At 43.9% G+C, this 27,652-nt stretch overlaps 1 protein-coding gene across 1 annotated transcript; it reads right to left on the bottom strand.

The window, feature by feature from the left end:
* Positions 1–1,843: 1,843 nt before the first annotated feature.
* On the bottom strand, positions 1,844–25,168 carry CPA2 (carboxypeptidase A2 (pancreatic)). The gene is made up of 11 exons (XM_006861134.1): positions 25,104–25,168; positions 21,998–22,079; positions 21,024–21,158; positions 20,291–20,386; positions 17,994–18,095; positions 15,706–15,804; positions 13,900–14,010; positions 12,809–12,899; positions 10,134–10,333; positions 7,140–7,224; positions 1,844–2,031 (listed from the first exon to the last, which is right to left on the bottom strand). The coding sequence occupies exons 1-11, from the start codon at positions 25,166–25,168 to the stop codon at positions 1,844–1,846; spliced, it is 1,254 nt and encodes a 417-aa protein (XP_006861196.1).
* Between the last annotated feature and the right edge of the window lie 2,484 nt (positions 25,169–27,652).

The raw sequence follows: 27,652 nt of genomic DNA, 5'->3' as shown, positions 1-27,652 counted from the left end.
GACTCATCTTCTCAAAAATGCTAATGTGATTCCCAAGCACCTTTGCAACTCTGACTGTGGGCAGGCTGGCTCCTGTCCATGCCTCTTCCATTCCTTTGGCATGATAAAGGACAAGCCACTCCATTTACAAGTCAGGAACTTGCTCTACAGGCTGCAAAAGTCTGTGCCAAGGGTGCCAGGCTGCTCATCCCTTGGCATTTAAATGGTGGTTTTTGAGTAAATAGGACAGCCCCACCGTGTGAGTTGGAGTTCACACTGACAGGAGAGGTCAGATTGTAAACCTGTTGCTTCTAACAAAAAAGTGCAGAGTACCAAAGTAACTCCAAAGCTGTTTCCACGACCACACGTGTTGAGTTCTTACAGAGGACTGCACGGGCCAGGTCCTAATGAGGTCCCTGGATGGTACAAATGATTTGTGCTCGATACTAATCAAAAGGTTAGAGGTTCAAACCCAACCAGAAGCTTTGTGTAACAAAGGCCTGGCGATCAACTCCCATAAAGATCACAGCCACAGAAACCCGACAAAGTTCAGTTGTGCTCGGTTACACCTGCAGTCCGCCGTGAGTCAGAACGGACTCAATGGCAACCGGGTTTGGTGTCGGAGGTTTTAGGTCATAACGAGGAAATTCCTGGTCTCTGTTATGAATCTAAGGCCTGATTCTACTGGCTCCACTAAGACAACAGACATAGATTAAGGCAATTAGTTACTCGGAATAAATGACCAGCTTTCCTTGGAGTCTCATGATATTCATATTATTAATAATTACTTTTTTACAATGACTTCACTGAGTCTGGTGGACTTTCTGTAAGTCCGATAGAAGACACTCATAATCTCCAGATTCATTCATAATCTTCTAGACTTCTGGCACCTTTGAGTCTGACCTGAAAGCTGCAGTCCTTCCCCCTATCCCAACCCCTACAGTCTACATTCTTGCCCAAGGGGAGTGGACACAACCAAGGGTTATAGTTGGGAGCCATGGAGCTGGAGCCTCTATCTCCTTTTCCTCTCTCAGGACTCTTTTGTCTTTCCAGCACTGAAACTGTACCCCTTGTCCCACCCACCCTGTCCCCACAAAGGCTGGGTTCTACTTCATTGAGAGAAATTTCTTCTTTGAAGCCAAACAAGAGAAACTAAGACCCATGAAGAATCACGTAGCGTACCCAGAATTCTTGACCAAGCTGAAATTCCTTTCCCACCCTTTTCTCCTAGGGAAAACCATCAACATGAAGAAATCTCCAATTCCCAAATTGAAATGAATGTCTAAAGAGTAATTGCGTAGGATCTGAGACCCAGCCTCAATGGGGCAAGGAGCACTGCTTGTTTGTTTTTACAATGCAATCAATGGAAAAGCCAAAGGCAACAATGGGGGTTTGAGAATCCAGCCCCTCAAATAATGTCTGGCTCTGAGTAGCCACTTAGTAGCATTTAGTGAGAACATGAATGCTAACATTCTTTCTAGCTCTAAATCAAAACCAAACCCATTGTTCATTGAGTTGATTCTGCCTCATGGAGATCCCAGATGTTATAGAGCAGACCTGTGCTCCACATGGTTTTCAAGGCGAATCTTTCCGAAGCAGATCTCTAGGTCTTTCTTCCAAGGCGACTCTGGATGGGTTTGAACTACCAACCTTCTGTTTAATATTCAAACACTTAATCCTTGTCAATACCCAGGGGCTTCTAGCTCTAGAACGGAGATGGAAAGGTATTGTACAGTGGCTTGTGTTTTAGGGTTTCATAAATGGGGAAAACTATGCTCCCAGATCAGTATTAGAAATAGGAATAATCACACTCCAACTCTTCTTCAAACTAAAGCAATTTTAATGAGATTTACTCCTCGGAGTCCTAATACGGGTGATCTCGCACATACTCCATGATGGTCTTCAGGCCCAACCAAGTTTCTTCCGCTGTGGGCAAGATCTGGTTGGCCGGTAGGAGGAAGCCATAGCGACCTGTGTCTCTCAGTTCAAAGGCAAATGAGTATTTGATGCCAAAGTCATAGGCCCAGTCAATGCTTCCGCCACTGGCTTGGTCTGAAGGGCAAAGGAGAGTAAAGTCTGGTTACACTGTGCCCACTGAGCCCGAGTCACATGACCTCTGGATTCAATTCCACTGTGATCAAGGTAAGTCAGACCCCACCAGCTGTGCACCCCATCCGTTCTTAAGAGTCTGCATGCCTGGTCTGAACTTCGATTTAAGGCCTGATAATGGAATCAAGCCAGTACAGGTATAGGATGTTGAGGCCGCCCACTTCCAGGCGGTGTTATTCACACTCTAGTCTAAAAAGGAGTTCAACTGCATGTGTTCAGGAATAAAGCTCAGGAGGAAGAAGGACGAATAGAAACAGGGAAGAAGTGGGAAGAAAGATGTTACGTTTGGGGGAATTCCATCATGGTCACAAATCAAAACATCTCTGAGCTGTTGAATGGAAATCCAACTTGTTCTGTAAACATTTACCCATATCACAATAAAAAGCTAATAAATTAATTAAAAAATTAATGTACGTTTTAGACAACAAGACCAGGGACAGTTAAGTAGGGGGTCATGCTGATGAAAAACTCCAAGAGGCATTTGAAAAGCAAAAGGCGTTATTCCCATGGGTACACTAAGCCTTCTTTTGGTGGCCCTGGGAGGCCCTGGCTCCCCCACCCATCTGGGACCCTGACTCCTCTCAATGGCATCTCCTACTGGCTAAGGAGGCCACACCACTTCCTGTGGTCCTTCTGTAGACCAGTGCCAGGCTTGCCCATTGTTTTCTCTAGTGGAGGAGGAGGGATTACTAATGGAGTAGGAGACCTGGGCCCTTAGGGAACTTTCAGTACAAGGGTGAGGAGGCTCTCTCAGGGATCCCATAACATGTGTGATGGGTTGAACCAATACAGCAATGTGCACCTGAGCTATGTGTCATCACTGACGTGGCAGATAATGAAGGGAGATGGCATGAGCCTACGAAGGCTTGTAACAATGTTGACTTGGGAGAGCTGTGCAATGGACCAGCCCTGAGACCTCTCCCACAGAGGGAAGGTAGAGGCCATGGCAGGGGCAGGTGGAGGAAGCCACCTAGTCACTGAAGAACAGGGCTGGGTGAAGGGAAGATCAAGAGGGGTTGTACCTGGGAAACGTAGGGCTAGTGATTAATACTGTGGATTAACCCTGTGAGTACCTGTGATGGTATCTTTACCTTAACATGCAGCAGCTACCTGGTCATGGTGGTTGTGTGCCGAGGAGTCGGCTCTGACTCATAGTGACTCTGTATAGGGTTTCCGAGGCTGTAAATCTTTACTGGAGCAGAAAGCCTCGTCTTTCTGATAGATTTAAACTTCTGACTTGTGGTTAGCAGCTCAACTTATATCCCACTACGCTATCTGAACAACCCTGTATAGCGTTTCTGAGGAGCGGCCGGTGAGTTTGAACCACTGACCGACCTTGCGGTTCAAACCAACCTTGAGGTCAAATGCTTATCCTAAGGCTCTACACCAGGACTCCAGATATATGGTAGCAGCTGGTAAACAGCAAACACTAAACAGCTGTTGATTTGAACTGAATCTTCCCTGGGTGCCAGAATTACTTATACCTGTGGTGTGCCTACGAGCCCTGGTTGCACAGTGGCTAAAGCACTACACTGCTAACCAGAAGGTTGGCAGTTCAAATTCACCATCCATACCAAGAAGAAAAGATGTGCCAGTTTGCGTCTGGTAAAGATTGTTATTGTTGAGTGCCATCGAGTCAGCTCCGATCCATTGCGACCTATATAGAGTTTTCTAGGAGCAGCTGGTGGGTTTGAACCACCAACCTGGCGGATAGCAGACCAGTACTTATCCTGCAGTGCCACACCAGGCTTCTGGCCTTGAAAACCCTATGGGACAGTTCTTCTCTGTCCTGTGGGGTCGCTATGTGTTGGAACCAACTTGATGGCAGTGGGACTGGTGAGATTTTTATAGGAACCCAGTGGTGCTGTGGTTAAAGCACTCTGTGGCTAACTGAAAGGTCAGCAGTTTGAATCCACCAGCCGCTCTGCGGGAGAAAGATGTGGCGCTCTGCTCCCACAAAAGACAGTCTTGTAGACCCTGTGGGGCACTGGCTTCAGATTCCTGATTCTGCAAACCAATAGCTAGGTGGCCTAAGGCAATGACTTAATCTCTCCAAATCCTGGGGTTTCATCATCTATCTAATAGGGCTAATGATACTATTTATTTCACAAGGCAGTGGGAATTAAATGGAAATACGAGTTTAGCTGATTACAGCTCTTGAGGAATGAACTAGACATTATGTTGAACACTTGCTATACATTGGTTTATTTAATCCCCTAGCTCGCATTAATGCCATTTTTCAGATGAGGAAACTGAGATTCAGAGAATAAGTGAAGGAGAAAGATTATGGACGCAGAGTAGACATTCAATGTGAGCCCGTTATGATTGTAGCTATCACCTAAACACATGTTGGGGATCCTGCCCTAAAGGTTGGCCCGTTAAGGGTGAGCAGCGTCACCAGCAAACAAACACTCAACAGGCTGTTTGGAGTCAGTGGTCACTTTTGTTCTCCCATCTATCTTTGGAGCCTCTCAACAACTCATCTTCCAGATGAAGGACCCAAGGGAAGATGAACGAGCCATCTACCCAGGGTTACTTGATCCCAAAGTGGCAGAACTGTCATTCAAACCCCCAGGCCTGGGTCTCCCCACTGCCCGTCTCTGCACAAGAATTCAAGAAACTTCTGGATCACACACCAACTGGCATTCCTCAAAGCCCTTCCAGAGGGTCAGTTGCACAGAAAGGTTCTCAGCCATCTCTTGGGCAGAATGAGGAGGCAGGTGTCAGCCCTGAGCTGCATACCAACCTGGGACAGGAGGCAGAGAGGACGTTAGTGGACTGACACAGGGTTCGTCCTGACCAAGAAGCCAAGAAACAGAGTCAGCGTGGGCAGGGCTATAGCAGGAACCTGCTTGACCATTGGTGGTGAGATTACAAAAGATCACAGCAAACCATGGTGTTTGTCTAAAATCAGCCTGTTAGAAAAACTCAGTTCCTCTCTCATCAGTGACCTCACCAGGGAAGACATAGGAAACCTCAGCCTATCTAGGTCTACCTTGTTTGTAAATCCAAACCCAACAACTGCTCCTCAGAAACACTATACAGGGTCATCATGAGTCCGAATTGATTCAATGGCACTCAACAGCAACAATCGTATCCCCAATTCAGTTGTGGTGTCAACTCAAGTTTATGGCCCCCCATGCGTGTCAGAATACAGAACTGCGCTCCATGGGGGTTTCGGTGGCTGACTTTTCAGAAGGAGATGGCCAGGTCTTTATTCTGAGGCATGTCTCCTGGTTAGCAGTCAGGCCCATTAACCATTTACACGGCCCAGGAACTCCACCTCCAGATAAACCTCCATGAAAAATTAGATTCCTTGGACGAAAATGAACGAGACCCCATATGAGGGTCTTGGGGGTGTTAGTCCAAGACTGACAACCAGGGAAAGATATGGATCCCTCAGCCCAAGGTTGACATCATGGTCTCAGGCTTGGAGGTGGTCCCCTCATTTCCCCACCTCTACATTCAGAGGGTCTCTTTCCATGAGTGGCCCCTAAAAAATCAGAGGACAATCAATCCTGTGAGGACAGAAGCAAAAAAAGGTCTGCACAATTGTGAGCAGATCTGCCTTCCTAGAGGATGTAACATTGACTCAAAAGTCTGTGATGAGAGCTATAGAGCTGTTGATCTGGTATTCTTGCCTTGGGGACATTCTCCCAAGAGAGAATCTGAAAGAAAGGAGAACAAGTTAGCCAAAAAAGGCTAAACCAGACCACAGCTTCCATGAGCACAGGAAGGGGCTTCAAAAAGTTCGTGGGGGGAAAAATTCTCTTTCAATTCCATTTCCCAGGAACTATTTGAAGCCTCCTCCTATAGCAAGAAAGGAGTAAGAAATACCCTGCGTGAATACTTGAAACGAAACAGGGAATAATGTTATTTTCTAAAAGATGGCCACAAAATAGGGTACAAATGCTGATTCTAGCTCATAAGCATAACTGTGCTCATTGTACACATTGGTCAAAATCAGAACTGAAACAAAAAGTGAGAAAGTACGATCCTTGGGTTCTTTACTTTCCTACAAGCTTGTTTAAATGCACCATAATGTTGTTGTCGTTCAGTGTCTTCGAATCAGTTCTGACTCACAGTGACCCTGTATAGGGTTTTTGAGGAGGAGCTGGTAGGTTTGAACCACCAACCTTGTGGTTGGCAGATGAGTGCTGATCCTACAGCGCCACACCAGGACTCCAAATGCATCCTAATAGCCAAATAATAATAATAATCGAGGGGAAGGCAAACAGGAATTTTTGTGACCTGTAAAACCTTCCTCCTCTGCACTTCGGGACTCCCACTAAGAACCCACTGAGAAAGGAGATAGCCAGGCCTTTCTTCCATTCATCTCCAACTGCAAGTCCCTCAGTTCTCTCTCTGCCTACAGGTGTACGACAGCCAGGCCACAGCTTGACTGAAGAAGTGTTCGTCTTGATTAAACCTGATCTATGCACTTTTGCCCACCTCTGCACGCCTCTGTCCATTTCTGTCCACTTCTGCCCACCTCTCTCCACTTTTGTCCACATCTGTTCAACTCTTCCCATCTCTCTCCATCTCTGTCAACCTCTCTCCACCTCTACCAAGGTCTGTTCACCTCTGCCCACCTCTGTCAATCTCTGTCTGTCTCGGCTCACCTCTCTCCACCCCTGCCTACTTCTACACACCTCTGCCCACCTCTGTCTGTCTCTGTTCACCTCTGCCCACTTTTGTCAAAGAAGAGGACATTGATAAAGGAGCATGAGTTAGAGCCAGGTGTTGTTGAAGACACATTTCCAGGCAGAGATTCCATATAGTGAGAGGGATTTTTAAGCATTTGGACAAACACAGCAGTGAGCACAAAACCCAAACACTTTGGGAGCTCCTTGTTCTATGTATGCACAATGAATATCTCCTGGAGGAGACCTCACCTTGTGTGCAGAAGGCTGGAATCCATGCGGGAAGGCATGTTCTTTTCACATCAGATCATTTAAAGGCTTTGCCTCAAATGCCTAGGGGGCCTGCCATCTTAGTGAACCATTGATTTAAAAAAGCAAAACAAAATCTACAACGCATTAGATACTTACAGATCACAGAACAGATAGGTCCCACTTTGTAATTGGTGCCATGTAGTGTTGCCACTGAGTTGGCAGCTTTTTGGGCCACTTGATCCTAGAGTAGGAGAACCAAGAAGAGGTAGATGAATAGTGTTGTCTCTTGGGAGACCGGATACCTACCAGCAGGATAGAGAACAGGATGGTCTGGTTCACTGGACTCTGATTAATTAAGGCTCTCTGGTAGTGTAGTGGTTATGAATCGGGCTGCTAATCTCATGGTCATCAGTTCGAAACTACCAGCAGTTCCACGAGAGAAAGATGGGGCTTTCTGCTCCCGTAAAGATTTACAGCCTCGGGAACTCTATACAGGCTCACTATGAGTCAGAACCAACTCTATGGCACATAACCACCAAGCAAAACACCCTCTTCAGTTCAACCAATTTTACTGAAGAGTGTGCAAAAGTTCACTTTTATTGGCTTTGAAAATACAACCCTAGTTGTTTGTTTGATTACCCAGGTGCAATAGATCAGAGACATTGTTTTACTACTAGCTCTCCTTGTGCAGAATTGTGGGTAGAAATAGGATGGGTGTTAAGAGGCCAAGGAGGAGGTATACTGACCCCAGGATGTACCTGGAAGTTGAGCTGTCTTTTACTAGATCCCTGCATTGGCTTATTTCCCTATGACTGCCTCTTTCTCCAAGAAGTAGAGCTCAGAAAAATATTTTCACTTCTTTGAAGGTTCCAAGTTTGACTGATTGAGGCTTTACTGTCCTTGCTAGGGGATAAATGTAAGGTCTTGAACTGGGGTCCAGGAAATCAACTGTACAACTACCAGATGGGGAAAACCTGGCTCAGCATCATCCTTCAAGAGCCTGGGGGTTTCGGTTGTCAGTGAGCCCAACATGAGTCAACAACACGGTGTTACTGCCAAAAAACTAATGTTACCCTCGACTGCGTGAGCACAAGTACAAGGTCTGAATGAGGGTAGTCAGGGTCACGTTCAGCCCTGTGCTGGTTAACCCAGAGCACGCAGCTTACATTCACTGCTGGGATCTAGTCTTGAAGGACAAAGCAAAGCATGCACAGGAAACAGCAACCTGAACCGTGAGGAAGCTTGGCGCCATATTGTGAGTGCTTGAAGGAACCACGAGTATTTAGTAGTTAAGAGGCAGGCATTGGTGGTTTAATAGTAGATTTCTCACTTCCCATACAGGAGTTGTTGTTAAGTGCCATAGAGTTGGTTCCAACCCATAGCAACCCTATATACGGCTTCTGAGGAATGCCTGGGAAGCTTGAACCACCAACCTTGTGGTTCAAACCAACCTCACAGTCTAGCACATTAACCCAAAGCACCACACCAGGACAAGCCGGGTTCAATTCGCCTATGGGTCACCACCACCCACCTGACACTGGTTCCAGTGGAACGTCCAAACTAAGCTAGACTAGAAGGAAAGACCTAGCAATCTACTTCCGAAAAATCAACCCATGAAAACCCCGTGGATCACAACAATCTAATTCCATTGTGCACAGGGTAGCACTAAATTGGAAGAGAACTCGAGGGCAGCTAACAACAAGAAGTAGGAGTAAAGAAAGACCTAGGGGAGGCCAGTTACGGGTTTGAAGTAAGTGGGTTTGCCGATCAGAGAGAAATAGACTTGCTCTATGGAGGACTGATATGTAAAATCACAGGGGATAGGTTTGGCTCTTTGTATGGAAGAGTCCTGATGTGGCACTGTAGGACAAGCACTGGACTTCTAACCATGAGTTGGTGGTTCAAACCCACTAGGCATGCCTTGGAAACCCTATGGTTACGATGAGTCAGAACCAACTCGATGGCATTTAACAAGAAGAAGAAGAAAGAACTCTAACAATTAGCTCTATTACAACATGAAACGTGCTTCCTTGGAGACAAGAAGCTGTCCTTTCTTGAGTTATTCAATCATCAGTTAAATGACTATGTGGCAAGTTTTGAGCACCAACTTGAAACAACGTAAGATTATCTAGGTGTACTTAAGATAGCTTTTAGGTTGCTTCCTCCCCTGAAATTCTTGTTCTATAATTCAACCTTGAATTATAGACATTGCTGCTAAGTACCGTGGAGTCGGTTCTGACTCATAGCGACCCTGTACAGGGTTTCTGAGGCTGTAAATCTTTAAGGGAGCAGAAAGCCTCATCTTTCTCCCGTGGAACAGCTGGTAGTTTCGAACTGTTGACCTTGCGGTTCACAGCCCGATTCGTAACCACTCCGCTACCAGAGCTCCTTGGGAATTATAGACATACTCACCCTCAAAACCCTGAAAACTACCCTACTGGACTTGAATCCAACAGATAAGATGGAAGAGAGACCTGAATTCGAATAATTAATTCCATTTCTACCCAGACCTGATGATACTATAGATTTGAAGGTAAAAATTGATCAACAGGTGTCATCTAACATATGGATTTGAAAGACTAAGCCTTAAAGCCCAACTATAAATATTGGCACATAATTCTTTGGCTGGGGAGAGCTCTTGCTCAATTGTTAACAGCCCCGGGAGATGTCATCACCTGACCTAAGGCCACCACCAGTCTGCTTACTCCTGAAACAGGAAAGTTAGTGGGAGGCATCAAGTTAGGGGTCAGTCTCATACATCAGTGCTTCATAATGACGGTCCCTGCATCAAAAGCACCAAGCAAGCACTGGATGCGATTCTGGGATGGCTACAGAGTCAAGAGCCTCAGGTCCAATCCAAGCGGTTATTTCCCAAGCAACAGACAGCACGTCCTGTCCATGTAGATTAAGACAATGATCATTTCGTGAATTCTATTTCCCATAGAAATGCAGTTTAGGAGAGTTCATAATCAGCCTTTCAAACCCTTGCCTATGTCATAACCTTCTCAATGTATAGAATTACATCTCAATTCATCTTTGTTACCGATCACTAGTACATCCCAATCCCAGTACCTAACTTTATGATTGACACATAGTTGGCGACACAATGGCTACTCATTGCTGAACTGAATTGAAGTTTCAAGAACTCACCAGCTCATCAAAGTCATTTAACTTGGTGCATTTGTACCCATAAGGGAACATCAGCAACTGGGAGTAGCTGTGGAGAGTAATAAAGGCCTTGAAGTTCCCATGAGCCTTGATGAAGTCCGAGATGGACTTCACTTCAGCTTCGGAGTTGGCACTGGGTCCATGGTAGGAATCAGAGCAAGGGTTGTCACTGGCTCCAGGTCCTGATGGGATAAGAAAAAGCTAAGTGAGAACAGAGAACTTGGAGGAGTGCTGTATGGAGACAGTGACAACGCATCATGAAGTCCCTCCTCTGGAATCCAGAGTAAGATTTTCATTGCATTAGATCAAGTTGTTGCCTAGGGCATATTCCAAAAGTCTAAATGAAGTAATTCTGACTTCTTCTCCCTTCTTAAAAAAATATCGTTCCTCTATATAGCAGAGTCCTGGTGTGGTGCTGTGGGTTCATGTGCCAGACTGCAAAGCCGTTTGAACTGCAAGGTCGGTGGTTCAAGCTCACCAGCTACTCCTGGGAAACCCTATACAGGGTTGCTATGGGTCACAATTGACTCGATGGCACTTAACAACAACAACATATAGCAGAAGGAGTCTCATTGCGGCGCTATAGAATAAGCACTGTACTGCTAACCACAAGGTCAGCAATTTAAGCCCACCAGTCACTCCTTGGAAACCCTATACAGGGTCTCCATGCGTCGGAATCGACCCGACAGCACTTTACAACAACAACATAGAGCAGAAAGGGTTATCAAATTAGTCATCTTCTCTCTGAGAAAGTGAAGTTGTCACCAGAAGAAAAGTTAGATTTAATATTATTGATGGGATTGATAGAAGTTTAGCATGTTGATTTTTGGAATCACTTCCAATTCTTCAAGTCCAAGAGTAGAAAATGCTGTGCATTTGATCCTGTACGGCACAAAGCCACAAACACAATGCAAGGAATCTCTGACACCCTTTCTGTAGTGAGGAAATCTACACATGTGACCAAAAAGGTTCTCTTCAAGGGGATTGGACCTTCAGTCAAAAGTCTTCAACAGCTAGAGTTGTTCATGACCCTTGGAGTGAGCCCACTGTAGCCCTGGCTAGGACTCTGCAGGCTACAGAACCCATGGGGGGACAGTTAGTCTGGGAGTCCCCTGGGATCGAAAGGAATATCAACAGTGTAGATACAAGCTTGTCATCTTATTTAGAAATTACCTTCTAGGAATAGTGACATCTCAGGGAAAATACTGATTCTGAATTGATTAGGTATGGTGCTGTCGTATAAGCAGCAATGGGCTACTATCTGCAAGGTTGGCAGTTCCGACCCATCTCTATGAGTCAAAACCGACTCAATGGCACCAAAAGACAACATTCAATATATGGGTCTGATGTTTTGATTCCCACCCCCCACCCCCACCAGAGGCCTGGTGCCACTGTGGGTTAATGCGCTGGATTGCAAAGTCGGTTTGAATTGCAGGGTCGGCGGTTCAAGCTCACCAACTGCTCCTTGGAAACTCTATCCAGGGTTGCTATAGGTCAGAACTGACTCGACGGCACTTAACAACAACGCTGAAAAAAATATTTTGTTAAAGCAATTAATGTCCCAAATCCCTGATGTGTCCTTACTGGTTCCATTAAATAAATTTTAAAAACAATGGAAACAGAACAAACGATTCGAAATCATGAAACTTCTGGCACATTATGAGAACTGTAAGCAATGTCAGGGAATCATTTGTATAAAAATGATTAAATGGGAACCTAACTTGCTGTGCATATTTTTACCTGAAACACAAATAAAATATCATTTAAAACAAAACACAGTAATTGTCAACGGGTCGAGGACGACCCCCGTGTCTTACAGAGTTGCCCTGTGCACCACAGGGTTTTCAATTTTGTAGCTCGCCATGCCTTTTTTCCGAGGTGTTTCTGGGCAGATTCAAACCTTCTGGAACTTTCAGCCTTTCCGTTAGTATGTGAGTGCTTCACTGTCTGCGCCACCCACAGACAGCTGTCTCTTGGTTCCCTGCCTCTCATTCCTTTCTTATTTGTTTTACAAATATTTAGTACTTGTCTTCTGCATTCCAGACACTGTGTGAGGTGTTGGAAATACTGTAGTGAAAAATAAGACACAATTCCAAACTTCACTGTCATTATAACCTAGTGAGGAAAACAAATTCCAATTCTGAGATTAGTGAACCAGGGGTTTTTAAGGCCGTACCTGGAAACAGAAAGGAGGGCCTTTGAGAATCTGAAGAATTACACCGGCAAGTCAACAGAGCTAGGATCAACCTAATAGTTTATATTTGAATCTATTCTGAAAATCAATATTTCAATCCTATGTGTAATTCTTTTTTAGTTTTCTTTCTGGAAGCATCCAGATGATGTAATGCTTTTCCTCTGAGCAGATCCTAACGCCCCCTAGTGGTTGATTTGGGGCTTCCAGAGCCTACCCACCTTGCTCCCACCCCTCAGAGCCTAAGCTAGAGCCAGGCTACAGCTTGTGGGGAAACCAAATGTGAGATGAAATATATTAAACACCGTTCAGAGCTCTGTGACAGCATTCAAGTGTTTCTCTAATCCGTCTTTAAATGGCTTGACTCCTGAATAGGCTTTGCAGTCAGCACTGCGAGAATGAGGTGAAAGAGCAAGGTGGGCAGACAACAGTCTGATTAGCTCAGGGGACAAGGCCTTGTGCTCACCTCCAAAACCTGCATCCCAGTTCCGGTTAGGATCAACACCCACACAGTAGCTTCCAGGGACTCTGGATCGGGTCTTCCTCCACATCCGATTCTAAAAAATCCAGGAAAAAAAGAAAGCTGGTCATTCCACCTGGTGAGACAGTCCCTTCAGAATTCTGCAAATTGATTTCCCTTGCTCCCTCCCGAGATGGGCCCTTTAGAATTGTGCTAATTTCCCCTGACTCAGAGGTTGTGCTTGGAGCTGCTCATCTGTCCCAAGGAGAAGTAGCTATCTCTTCATTCCCTCTAATGAAGACCTGCCAATTCATGTCCCATAAAACCTCAATGTTAACCAAAAAGAGAAAAAGGGAGCTGCTGGAGCAAGCTCTGTGATAGAATATTTTGGGAAGACATGAGGCTAACTAGGTTAACTTATTCAGAACTTCTAAGAATTTGTAATGCTTTCATGCTTTTTATGAACCCCCAAGAGAAGGATACAGTGGGTGGTGGCTCCCATTATTCCTAGGTTCTCCTGGGATTAGTCTTAGTATTAATACAAGTCCCTTTGAAAATTGCTATCATAGCCAACTCTCTCCAAAAATAAACTAGAAGCTCTGATTCATTTGGAATATACGTGGGGTCACAGTTTGCCACAATGATGTTTTATAATAAGATTTCAAAGAAAGAAAAGACAGCGTAATTCTTTTTAGTGATATTACAGAGGATTTCATCTAGAGATTGTGAGTAAGACACTCGATGTATTAGACTGCCTACCTAAACCCTACTGTAATCTAATTGTCAGCAGGTAACATTCGCCCCCTCTTTTCTATCAATCCTGCCACGAAAATGCAGAGATAATTGGAACAAATCTCCTAGGTGACTCACCACGAGCACAGAGCTCTAATAGCCCGGCCGAGTCACTGAAATGGGCTCTGGCAGAGGCTGGGGTAAGAAGTGATTCACCACATGCCTCAATTCAGGGCCACTACTGAGAGATCAGGCCGTGCGTTTCAGGCTAAATCAAGAACAGAAAGATTCCTTTCATTTTGTTTTTGACGTTCCTACATATCTCCCCAGATCCTAGTTGGAGAAGAGAAAAAGTTCTGACTTACTTTGGTTTGAGAGAAGACATATCCATCGGGGTTTGTGACCGGCAGCAGGAAAATATCCATTTTGTCCAAAATGGAAATGATGAAAGGGTCATTTCCATAATCAGAGGCAAGCTGAGCAAAGACAACACACATGTTAGCCTCATGTTCCCCATGTGTCAGGGAATGCAAGGAGAGAAAATTAAGGCAGTATGTTCCCTACCCTGCCACAAACGTGAGCTAAAGATCACTGCTGGTCATTAGGAATGTCTAGGTACAGCAGAATCCAGTCTCCTGCCCTGTTAATGTAATTAATATGCCAGTATCGGCACCACAAGGTCAGCGGTTCAAACCTACCAGCCGCGTCTTGGAAACCTTATACAGGGTCGCTATGAGTCAGAACTGACTTGAAGACACTTAACAACAACACTCTTCTACTAAGGAGCCCTGGTAAAATAATGGATTCCCAGCTGGGCTGCTGACTTCAAAATCAGCAGTTCAAATCTACCACTGGAGAAAGATGAGGCTTTCTGCTCCCATAAAGATCTGCCTCGGAAACCCTGTGCAGGGTCACTATGAGTTGGAACGGACTCCATGGTACTTAACAGCAACAACAGCATAGTGTCTGGAGTCCTGGGGTGGCGCTGTGGGCTAATGCGCCAGACTGCAAAACCATTTGAACTGCATGGTTGGTGGTTCAAGCTCACCAGCGGCTCCTTGGAAACCCTATACAGGGTCACTGTGGGTCGGAACTGGCATTAAACGACAAGTCTTTTAAAAAATACTAGTATTCTTCCTGTAATTTCTGATGAGGTATTTCTGCAATGGTATGTGTGGCTGACCTCCCGGGTGACCAAAGTACCAAAGAAAGTTGTTCATTTTCCTTAATCACCACACAGGGTAGCTTTCCAAAAGACCTCACCACCGACCAACAGCTGATTCCTTAAGCCTGCCAGAACTTTTCTAAAGGTACCAAGAACTGGTGATATTACATTTGAGGAATTAACTTTTTTTTTTTTTTTTTAATTTTTACTTGCGATCAATTGCAGTGGAGTCAGAGTGGAAGTTTCTGTTGGATTAAAATTTATTCATTTCCTGTGCTCAGCCATCCTCAGGCATTATTATTCAACTGTTAAATATCCATTTCATAATACCCTAAAGGTAAGCGCATTTTAATTGAAGAGGAAAATGTATCAGCCGGTATGCATGTGGCAGCACATGCTTGAATGATCTGAAGTAGCATGGCTCATGAATTAACATTCTGATTTATAGCATGCCGTTTTTTGAATTGCTTACGAAATAGCAGCACTCCCAGCCCTGTGTGTTGTGACTCTAATTCCGAGGAACATGTTGAAGGCATTGCTATGTCTTGACTTCAAAATCCAATTGGGGACATTTTCAGAACAAGCCAAAAACCCTTAACTAATTCCCCTTTGGCTCTGTGGGTCATTGTGTGCTCTTCCTGATGTGTTTGTGTTTGTTGTCTGGCCCCTTTCTTGATTCTATTGGTTTCTAGCATAACGTTCCTCAACCCTCAGAAGTTCCAAGCAGCAAAGCAATTTTTTCCAGTCTGATTTCAGCAGAACTCCAGGGTCCCTGCTTGCCACCCTCTCCTCGGTCCCTTCTAGCTCACTGTCTTTTAAGAATGCACTAAGTGGCAAGCCCAAGGAGGCGGTGGCTGGGCATGGTGACACCCAAAATCATTGGCTGGCTTGCCTTCCAGCCTGTGAGGCAGAGGACTTGGGCTGAGAGGACTGCTGCATGTGGTTAGGTTAGGTAGGTCCTAACCTCAGAAAGAGATAATTATCAAGGAATGTTAGAGGAAACAACCTTATTTGCGGTCCACAGAGCAGTTGCTTGTGTAACCCACTCTCGAGCATGGATGCCGGCATCCAGCCAGATGGCGGGCTTGTCCCCTCCAGTGCTGAACTGCAAAAGAAACATGGAAATGTGAATGGCTCCTTGTAGTAGCCACCCACCCCTCCCTGTCCCCTGGGTCCTCTTTCCTACGGCCTGGGATGACTGAGAAATTGCCAGGCGGCAGCAAGCTGTGCTATCAATTAATTCTCTTTTGTGGTGACTTTTTTGGGGGGGTTGGTCCCCTTCTTTAATGGAAATGTAGTGTAACAAGGGTCAGTAGACACAGTAGAATTTTTTCTCCCTTTGATGTTTGTTAAACAAATAAACTTTGCAGATCGTGTAATGACATGAAAATATGTTCATCATATGTGATAGATTGGTGGGGGGGAAAAAAACAGTTACAGAATAACATGATGCCATTTTAATTTTTTTAAAGGCACATGTATATATATATATATATATATATATATATATATATTCACACACACCTATATACATGAGGGGACTTTAAAAAGTTCATGGAAAAAAATCCCCTTTTCTTTTCATTCCATTTCTCCATGAATTTTTTTTGAAGCCTTGTATCATACTATATCCTGATAAATAAAAAGGGAGAGGGAAGGAGGAAGGCAGAGAAGAAAACAAAACAAAAATATAGAAAAACATAAAGCAAAATGCTAATAGCTACTATCCCATAGCTGTTGAATTAGAATGACAAGGATTCTGTGCCCTGCTCATTTTGTCTGTTTCTCTATTTTTCAAATGTATGCATTGACTGCATTCTTTTGGTAATAAAAATGTTTGTGTTTAGCTACTGAGTCCTTCTTTACAAACGGGCTGGCAGACACTAGCTGGTCTTCCCAGACTTCAAATTTTACGACTGATGTGACTCCTATCTTCTTTGGAACAGTGACTTTGCCAATTGGATCAGTAAATAGGGAGGAAAAGATGGTTTGCCCCATCAATTTCTATCTCTGAGCAGCATTCCAAACACAGCACATAAGGTCCATACGAAATGCAAATCCTTGCCAAACATCATTTCATTGCAGGGGTTTGAAGAGTTTGGGTTGTGAGTGATTTGTTCATTTTTCCTCCAAAGAGCTCACATGTAAAAAGCAAGGAACTTTCAAAAACAAGCCTTCTTGAACTACCAAACCACCCTAGAGAAGCGAAGATCAGGAGAATCCTGCGATTCGAGACCCAGTTGTAGGAGAAAGGGGTGGAAACGGAAAGGAGGGTAGTAAGCATTAGCAAAGGGGCCCAAGCAAAGGAACACACAAACCAGTCCTCTCTGGTTGGCTTTGGGATAAACTACTCTTGAAAAACCCATCTGTCCCATTTGGTTCCCTGTCACAACACTTCCAAATTTAAGAGGAAGTTGTGAGATTTTGGGGTTGGTTTTTTTTTTCCTTTTTTTAAACTCTTTCTAGGAAAACTGGGGGAATAATTTCCACTCTGGTTCAGGGCAAAGTGAAGAAGCTCAAAAATCATCAGTACTAGGGCTGTGAGAGGTTTCAAGCTGGAGCCAAATCCTTAACCCTCTTTTCAACGACCACTTAAAACACACACACCTTGAACTGAAAATATCCCCTGAAGTCCTCTTTGGACCAAACAACAGTTCACTTGTTTTCAGCTTCACTCATAAAGAGTGTCTGTCTTGGTGAACATTGTGCTCTTTTAAGAACTATGGGAGATCAAACTGACTGACAACTTCAACTCCAAGAAATAGATAGGAAATGTAGGGGCCAGGAGTTTATGTTAATGGAGAAGAAACAAATCAGAAAACTCAAAGAATGCCATCGATGAATTGGTTTATGTGTGCATTCTCAACAAAAACAACCATAGAAATAAATAAAACCAATTAAAAAACGCCTTCATTTTAGGGCATTTGCTATGGCGGCTTACTCATTCTTTCTGCACAATGCAGGAACTGTTTTACAATGCATTTCAGTCAGGAACTAGGGGCGCTCTTTTCTCTCCCCATTTGGTTAATTAAAAAAAAAAATTATTTTTTTAAGAGGAGAGAAAAGAAAAAGGACAAGAAAAGAAAAGGGCAGGGTACCCCCCTTGGTTCATTATACCCCTGGTCAGTGAGCACTCCTTCACCCACAGACCTGCGTCAGACTGCAGGAAACAGGAAAGAAAGGAACTGAGGAGGGGGATGGGGTGGGTGGGGGGTTGGGGAGGACCCCACTGCAGGCTGAGCCTGGGAGGAGGAGCAGCCACAGGGTCAGGCCAGCCGCTGCCCCCAGTCAGCATACCTTGAGCACATGCATGGGACGATTTTCAAAAGAATAGCCAATCTTCACTTTGCTCACTAGATCTGGGTTCTCAGCAATGATGTGATCCATTTCCTGGGAAATCTGAAAGGGTTTTCAGTGAATACAGAGACACATTTAAATGTTGTGTTTTCTTTTTTCTTCCCTCCATGGTCATTCTCTGGGGAGAAAGTGAAGAGGCCAGCCCAGCTGAGGCATCAGAGTTGGGGTGTTTGTCTCAAAGCTGAGAGCTGATGAGTCACCGCATCTGCAGTCAGGGGCTGCACAAGGAGACACCATTTTGCCGCCGTTCTGTGCAGTTCTTGTACAGCCTCCACAAAATGGCAGCTCTCTGGTTGCCTGTGGTTTTCTTCAACCCCAGCAGCAAGATGGAGCTTCTAAGACAGAAAGCTTTTACCAGCAGAGGAAGGCACCGATTAATGACACACAAAAGTGGATTTAGAGGCGGGAGTTCCACAATGCAGCAGGGCCACTCAGGCCAGGGGACAAAAGGGCGCCTGCCTCAGGGCACTTCAGCCCTCAGAAGCCTGCTTTTCAGGACTAATTGAAATTCTGAGTCTCCGGGAGCACCCAAGCTGTGGCCATTGCTGGGACTGAGGCATGTCTGGGCGTGTCTGGAGAGTTAACTGGATGAAAATAGCTTTTTTTTTTTTTGGTCAATGTTTTCTCTCCATAGGCCACAGACAATCACATCCTGCAGTCCATCATACGGTTAAGCAAAGGAGAGCACATCTGGTTTTCTCTGCTCCTTTTTCTCCTTCGGATTTTTGGTATTGGCCCACAATCCCTTACCCCAAGTCCTTGGTGCCCATATGCATTTCCAACTCAAAATTTTGATGGAATTTTATAAAAGTAATAAGAAGCATATAGACTCCTGGTGTGGCGCTGTAGGATCAACACTTTACTACAAATTACAAGGTCAGCAGTTCAAACCCATCACCTGCTCCCTGGAAACCCCATAGAGGGTCTCTATGAGTAGACGCAGACTCAGTGGCACTTCACAGCAACAACAATAGGAAGCATATGTGTATATTACACATACAAATCTGTGTTGGAAGAATTACAGTCAAAATGCTCCTTAAAAACCAAGATGGCCAGACTTTGTCTCTCATACTTCTGGGTAAGCCATGCCGGAGGGACCAGTCCCTAGAGAAGGGCATCGTGCTTGGTAAAGTGCAGGGTCAGAGAGAAAGAGGAAGACCTCCAACCAGATGGACTGGCGCCGTGGCAGCAGCTATGGGCTCAAGTGTAGCAATGATTGTGAGGTTGGCACAGGATTGGGCAGTGTTATGTTCTGTTGTGATTCGGGTCACTATAAGTCAGTACCGACTCGACGGCACCACACAACAACATACATACAGCACAGCTCCACAGTCAAGCCCATTACTGTTTCTGGCAGTGAAACAAATGGAGTTGTATGTCAGATCAGGTCAAGTTTTGCTACCCAATAAATTAGGAAAAGAAATTGTATTTGCACTTTAGAATAGATGATTTAGTAGATCTGTACCTAGAAGATGAAGAAGAAAGATGTGGCAGTCTGCTTTTTTTGTAAAGATGTATGGCCTTGGAAGCCCTCTGAGGCAGCTCTACTTGTCCTATAATGTCGCTGTGAGACAGAATGGACTTCATGACAGACAAGGTATGTATTCTGGGGCTCTTTTCTATCCCTCCTATCTTTCCACTCACCCCTTAAAATCAATGTGTCTAGATCCCTGTGGGCCCCCAAAAGAGCTCTATATCACAAAGGAGTAAACAGCATTTCCCAAGGGCACAGATGGCAGCATGTGACCCCAGTGGAGAAAGAGGGCATTCTTCACAGGGCTAACAAAACTCAGGGAAAACAGCAGACACTGTACAGAGTTTGGCTACCATGAGGTGTTGACGCCTTGGACAGGTTGGAAGACCTTGTCCTTGACCTGAAATCACAAGGGCCAGGTGGCCTCTGATTCTATCCTCAATGGTAACCATGAAAACATAGCCTTCAAATAGCCTTATGGGAAATCAACAAGGAGGCCTTGAGGGAAGAGCATGCGCACAAGAGGGCCATTTGCGTGCTGCCTAAGATTGCTTGGACAGTTCCAAAATAGCTCGGTGGCTGTTGAGAGGGACAATTGGGCTTCAGGTCCTGCGGTGAGTAAAAAGGAGGTGTGAAACCAGCAACACTGTTGGTGGTTGTGACCTCCTAGGGAGACAGAGAACTTAGGAAGTAAGATGGTTGTCTTGACTGTGTCATGGAAGGAGAGAGTGGCCCATGTCTAACGTCCAGTTGAAACACTTACCTCTTCCAAGCTATGATAAGCTCCAAAGTTGAAGACACCACTCCGTTCTCTTCTCTGATTAAATAGCATTTCTTCATTCTCTTTATCCAATAGAACCTAAGATAATCAATTATAACTATAATTCACTTACAGTAATGCATTTTAATCTAGTTGTGAAAGCATGGTGGCACTCCTTCTTCCTGTCCTGCAGGCTGTGGGGCTATTCTGTGTCTTTTAGTCTGGCACAGCCCTGAGCAAACTTCATAGAGGTGTAACAAGAAAAGTAACCTGGTCCCAAAGAGGATGGGGCGTTAATGGGATTTCTGGCCAACCAGATGCTGCAGATGCAGGAGGACAGTTAGTCCCCTGGTGAGCTTGTAGGCATAGTCAGGTATTGAGTGACTTCACCTGACATAGCTCGTCCCACTTTTCTGGCAACTTGGGACCCAGGGTAACCTCCCATTGAAGATAAATAACGATCAACTGTTTCTCCCTACATTGACTAACACCCTTCAGATAGCACTTTGTATTTCATCCTATAGTCTCCTTTGTTCTTTCCCTCAAATTTTGGTTACCGTATCCCACTTGTGTCCAGTACAATAGGGAGCAAGTCAGTACCTTCCTGTCCACCCTGCAGAAATAGCCCAAACCAGAGGACAACCCTAGTGGCTCACACAGGTCCACGTCCTGGCAAAAAGTACTCAAGGAGAAAACCTTTGTTTGTGTGGACCAGGATGATCTGTGGAATATTTACCTGGACATCTTGGATCATGATGGAATAAGCAATATCCTGGGACTCCAAGAAAACTTTGACTGCCTGGAGGCTGCCCCAGGGGACACGGACATGGGTTGCCTGACCTGGAGTGGTAGGTGATTTCCAGAAATCAAGCTGAAAGGGATAATGAGTAGAGACAATGAGTAGATTATTCCAGGGAACTGGCCAGTTGAACATTAATATGTTTCAAGAAACCGATGTCTGGAGCACTCCAAGACTAAATCATTGTGGAATCCCTATGATGTTGCTATGGGAGTTTTTGAAATGTCCAAGCTTCAGCGGATGTGTTTATGATGTCTTTCCCTCTACAGTTGGGTAGGAGCTCTGGTAGCGTAGTGGTTATGAATTGGGCTGGGAACCTCAGGGTCAGCAGTTCGAAACTACCAGCTGTTCCAAGGGAGAAAGATGAGGCTTTCTGCTCCCGTAAAGATTTACAGCCTCAGAAACCCTGTACAGGGTCGCTATGAGTCGGAACCGACTCCACGGCACACAACAACAAGACTAGAAGAAAGAAAAGATTCTCTAAAACAATAATAGGGGTTTTTTGGTGTGTTTTTTTAAGTTGACATTCAAGTGTTCCAAATCATTTCATACCAGGATATTCACACTATAAATTATTTTAGGAGAGAAAGACTACATTAAAGGTGTTCAACAATTTTTCAAAGTAACTTGCACATTTGACCTCTCTTTTCTAACAGTAAACTTATGAGCTAGGTCAGGGATGTGTTTACCCCCACTTTATCGAGTGGGAAAATGAAGCATAAGGAAGATAGGAGACTCAGCCAATGTCACACGACTGGGACTAGAGCCCAGGTCTTTGGATCCCCACCTCCATGAGTTAGCTTCCTTGTTGTGCTAGAGGAGCTGAGATATAGTGTAAAGTAAGAGATCTCAGTCATCCATCATGTCTAACTGCAGAGAAATCGCTTAAAGAAATCCCCCAGGACAAATACCTGAAGATGTTCTTCAGCCTCCAGTTCCACCAGATTTTTTATTTGTTCTTCATTCCTTGGTATGATCTCAAGAACTTGATCTCTAAAGAAAGAAGGTTGAACCACAGACATGACCTTAAGAGCAAAACTTGGTCGCTGTTTTCTGTTGCTTTCTGTTCCAGTTGGTCTCCACACATAAGAAGTCAAAGTAACCGTCAATAATCTCTTTGACAATCTAGAAACTGATAAATAGTATGCTGACCCACATCCCTAGAATGAGGAGTTGATAGAATGGCTTTATTTTCCCCAAGGAAATATTATCTAAATAATAATTAAGAAGTGTCCCTGCTCCTAGCAGGAAGCTTGCCATTAAAGTTCTTTCCTTTAGCTAATGATTATCTGTCAGATAAAACCTGCTGCTTATGAAGCACTGACTTTTAAAACGTGTCTGTTCCTGTTTTTCAGAAATAAGACTTTTGTGTTTTTGTAATTTAAAAATGGAATAATCAGTTTAGTGCTTGCAAGAAGAATCAAAATCACCTCTGAAAAGAATTAAGGGTTGTTTTGATGTTATGATTACTTTGTCAGTTGCTGAAGCATCCGAACTCTACCTCCAAATCCCATTCATACAGTCCAAATCTGGGGTATGCCTACCCAACAAGGAGGTAGACAGATGATGGTGTACCTTTCTTATTGTATATGTGCGCATACATACACACAATGAGGGATTAAGACTATCTAGGGCTCCTTGAAGAAGACTTGATGGAGCAATGATTTATTACTCTACTGCTAACCCAAAGGTTGGTGGTTAGAACCCACCAGCCACTCTGTGGGGAAAAAGATGGGGCAATTTGTTCCCATACAGATTTCAGCCTAGCAAGCCCTCTAGGACAGGTCTACACTGTCCTGTAGGCTCACTATGATGTGGAATCAACTCAATGGCACACAACAGGACACCTTGGTGAAGTCCCTGGTGTTAGAAACAATTAACTACTTGACTACTAAGTGAATTGAAAGGCGGTGGGTGATTTAAACCCACTCAGAGGCACTTCAGAAGAAAGGCCTGGTGATTTGCTTCCAAAATGTCACAGCCTTGGACACCCTCTCAGAGTTCTACACTGCAATGCATATAGTTGCCATGAGTTGAAATCAACTCGAAGGCAACTGGTTTAGGACACCTTGCCAAGAAAGAGAAGTCTCAAAATAAACAAATGTGTGTCCTTAGAGAAGGACTGGACAGAATTCTTATCGTGTTTTTCGTAGTGACAGAAGTTCCTCCTCTCTCCCTTGATCCAAAGCAGGCTGACTTTTCCAGTCACTGCAGTGAGAAGTGACTGGTACAGTAAGTCTAAATCTTCTGAAATCCATCACAAGGCAATTGTCAGTGAACTAGTAGAATGTTGTGGTAGTGAGCTATTGGGTCACATCTGACTCAAAGTGATCCTGTATAGTGTTTCCAAGTATTGACTGGTGATTTGAACCGCCCACCTTACAGTTAGCAGTCCAGTGTTTATCCTACAGACCACACACCAGGACTCCAGCTAATGGAATTGTCATTAAGTGCCATCAAGTCAGTTCTGACTCATAGCAATCTCCTATAGGGTTTCTGAGGACAGGCTGATAAGTTTGAACTGCCAACCTTGTGGTTGAAACCGACCTTATAGTCAAGTGCTAGATCCTACAGCGCCACCGCGGGACTAATGGAATATACGTCATTAAATATGAAATCCTTAAGGCTCTCCAGCCTCTAATATTCACCTACTAAAAAGGAGCTCTGGTAGCGTAGTGGCTACGAATCGGGCTGCGAACCTTAAGGTCAGCAGTTCGAAACTACCAGCCGCTCCGCGGGAGAAAGATGAGGCTTTCTACTCCCGTAAAGATTTACACCCTCGGAAACCCTGTACAGGGTCGCTATGGGTCGGAACCGACTCGATGGCACTTAACAACAACAACAAAAAGGGTTTGGACATTTTTTGATTTGAGTCTCATTCCTTTTGGTTAATACATGGTCATTCTGAAGAGTTTTCCTTGAAAATGGAAAATGGAAAAAGAATGTATTAGTCAAATGCTTCCTGGTATTTTGTAAGGAATAGATAGTAGCCCTTCGACTGTTGGCCAAAAAAAAAAGAGGAGGGGGGGACAGGGGAACTTGATAATTTTTTTAATTGAATAAATGCTGCAACTTAGATCTCCTCTAATAGATTTTCAGCACACATTAATTTAGTAAATGTTTCTAGAAATTTTATCATTTTTTAAAACCCCAGGATTCCCCAATTTTTCTAACTAGAGTAAATCAATTTGACCACCCACTTTTTTGGACCAAAATTATTTGACCACTTCATTCATTCCCTGAACTACTGTGCAAGAAATACTGCCTAGAGCGACTCAGAGAATCTTGAAACCAAAGTCCGTTGGAGCAAGAATGGCTCTTCATCCTGAGTCTTACAGTGGCACCTGGTCCTTCCGCCGCAGTGGGTCCCACCACTTGGACCCTAGATCTAAAGAGGTGCATCCAGGGTTGACATGGAAGATAAAGCCCAGAAAGGTGGGAAGAAAGAAATGGGAGATTAACCTTCGATGGCCAAGCAAACAACTGGATTTTGACTAATGCCTGTCATCCCAACAATCTCATCACTGAAAGAAAAAACAAGTCAGAAGAGAGAGAAATAGGGCTATGTGTATTTCGTTTTCTTTTCTTTTTCCCTTTAAATATCATTCATCTCTTTTTTGATTGCCTATTTCTATTATCCCAGCCAGTCACCACCACACCTCAATGTAAGTGTTGTTGTTGAGTGTCATTGAGTTGACTCCAATCCTAATGACCTCATGTGGCATAGTAGGACTGTCCCAGAGGGTCTCCTTGGTTGTAATCTTTTCAGAGCAGATCTCAGGTCTTTGTCCTGCGGGGTCTCTGGGTGGGTTGGAACCACCAACCTTTTAATTAGTTAGTAGCCAAGCCTTAACCGCTTATACCTCCAGCACTCCTTCAATCTAAGAGAACTTCTCTTCAAATGCTGAACACTTAGACCCACTACTCTGCAACAATCAAGAGAGAATTTCAGATTTGTGGAGCCTAACCATGAATCAGATCAGAATAATCAAACAGGTGCTAGAAGGTACCACTTACCCTACAAATGTTTCTCGACAGTAGACATGCCCCAAAAGGGCACCAAGAAACAGTATCAACCTCATGGCTGAAGGGTTTTCCAGAGTCCAGAATGCAGAGTCTCTTCTGAACTTTATTTATAGGGACCCATGGTTGACCCATTGGCTCTCTGAAAACTCAAGTGAATTCCCCCACGTGGTAAAAGTCCCACCTGCACATGAAATGTTCAAGGTTATAGACATCTACCTGTGTGATATCACCAACCCCTACATTTTCCATTCTTACGATGAGATAGCAAACTTCACTGGAGAGAAAACAAAATTGCTAGATCATATCAAGGACAAATCATATATTTAGAATTTAGAACATGAAGTACCACTAGCTCTGGTCTGTGATAGAAGCCAGATTAACAGACCTAGAGGTTAAAGTCCTTTCTGGGTCTCTGACAAGAAAAGGGCACAGCATTTATAGTAATTACTCCAGCCTCCTGTCTACCACATTCCATTAGCTGGCTCATTTGTTTATTTTTATAATGTTTGCCCTGAAACACTGCAATCACTCAGGCCACATCTGTGAAGTCTCCCTGTAGATGGTCCAGCCTGGTCCTCACTCGACATTACAACACAACAGAAGGTCTTTTAATATTCAATTTTGAACTGTCTCTAAAGTGATCCATCTGCATTTGCACCAAATTGATATCCCTATTTCTGTGACTTTTCCCAAAATGAAAAACGTCTTTCTTTCTGATTATAACATTGAAACTACTTATTATAGAAAGTTGGGACAAAAAGGAAGTGCTTTGTCTAAACACCAATAGTTCCTCTACCCAAAGAAAACCATGTGTTACAGAGATTTCCAGAGGTTTTTCTATATCTTAGAGTTTTTTATTAAACAAAAATGATGCTCCATTGTATATATTGTTTTGTTGTGTTGTGTTTTTTGTTGTTGTTGTTGTTGTTGTTGTTTTGAGCAAAGGTCTTTTGGACAAAGGTGATCTTTCTTTGTCAATAAATATAGATGAACATTAATCTGACTTTGTTTTTTAGTGCCGAAGATAAAAATACATCTACCTATTTTTAGGAAGCATACTTTATTGCATTTTAATAATTGGCACATATTATATTCAGTCTACCAAGAATCAATCACAAACAGCTACAGGAAATTTTCATTTGTCCTCTATGGGTCAAATTCTTCATCTACACACACTTTAAATCACTGGGTTAAAATTCTCAATTAATTACTGGAAGGGAGAAGGTATATATGTGATGATTCTGGTTTAAGATAATACTGGATTAACTTAGTTTTCTCGTGGAAGTCAGAGTGACTATAGGAACCAAGAGACCAAGGTTGCAATTCATCCTCTTGGCCCCAAACCAAAAAATCAAACCCAATGCCATGAGTCTGATTCATAGCAAGTCTATAGGACAGACTAGAGCATCCCATACAGTTTCCAAAGCTGCAAATCTTTAAAGGAGCAAATTCCCACATCCTCTTGCCAGGGAGGATTCAAACCACTGGCCCTTTAGTTAGCAGTCCAATTCTTCACCCACTATGCCATCAGAGTTCCTACCCACACCTCAGCACCTATCAAATAAACAGTTGTTATTAAGTATTGCCAAGTCAGTTCCAACTCATAGCAACCCTGTGTAGGGTTTCAAGAAGTGACTGATGAGCTTGAACTCCTGACCTTGTAGTTCAAACCAACCTTGCAGTTCAGCACATTAACCTGCAGCACCACACCAGGACTACTAAATAAACAATTGTTGTTGGTATGTGCCGTGGAGTCGGTTCCGACTCAATAGTCAAGTTGAAATGAATGTACTTGGAGAATCCATAAAATCTTCTTGGAAAAGATTGGGTTCAAGCTGAGTCTAAGGGCAGGCAGGATTTGCCAAGGCAAACATAAGCTTGCCACATTGGAGCACAGACTTAACTCTGGCAGTGATGGGAAGGGTAGAATAAGAGACAGTGGGACTGGATGGTGGAGGAACTGATCAACCAAGCAGAGGAGTTTACACCTGAAGAAATGGAGTAATGAGTCTCAGAAGGTTTCTAAGGGAGTGAGTAATGGATGAAGGCAGCATTGAGAATGATAAACCTTGCAAGATGAATTGCAGTGCAGAGAAAATGGAAGCAGGGAACAAGGAGTCTTCTGAAGAAATCCACATTTAAGAAGATACCACTAGACTAGGTGGTAGTAAAGGAGATATATTAGATGGCCTAGCAGTGGGTCTCTATAGATCATTCAAAAATGGCTGCAAGCATACATTGACAGAGAACTTCCAGAGGTTCAAGTCAGATTCAAATGAGGATGTGAAATGAGTGATATCATTGCTGATGTCTGATGGATCTTGGCTGAAAGCAGAGAATACCAGAAAGATGTTTACTTACTCTTTTTTGACTATGCAAAGGCTTTCAATTGTGTGGATCGTGACAGGCTATGGACAACATTGCAGAGAATGAGTATTCCAGGACATTTAATTGTGCTCATAAGGAAACTGTACATAGACCAAGAGGCTATGGGACAAGGGAACAATAAGGTTTAAAATTAGGAAAGGTGTATGCCAGAG

The sequence above is a fragment of the Chrysochloris asiatica genome, unplaced genomic scaffold, assembly GCF_000296735.1.
Source record: "Chrysochloris asiatica unplaced genomic scaffold, ChrAsi1.0 scaffold00041, whole genome shotgun sequence".
Classification (NCBI taxonomy): Eukaryota; Metazoa; Chordata; class Mammalia; order Afrosoricida; family Chrysochloridae; genus Chrysochloris; species Chrysochloris asiatica.
Note: the sequence above shows the minus strand (reverse complement) of the source record. Positions and strands in the feature narration are given on the sequence as shown.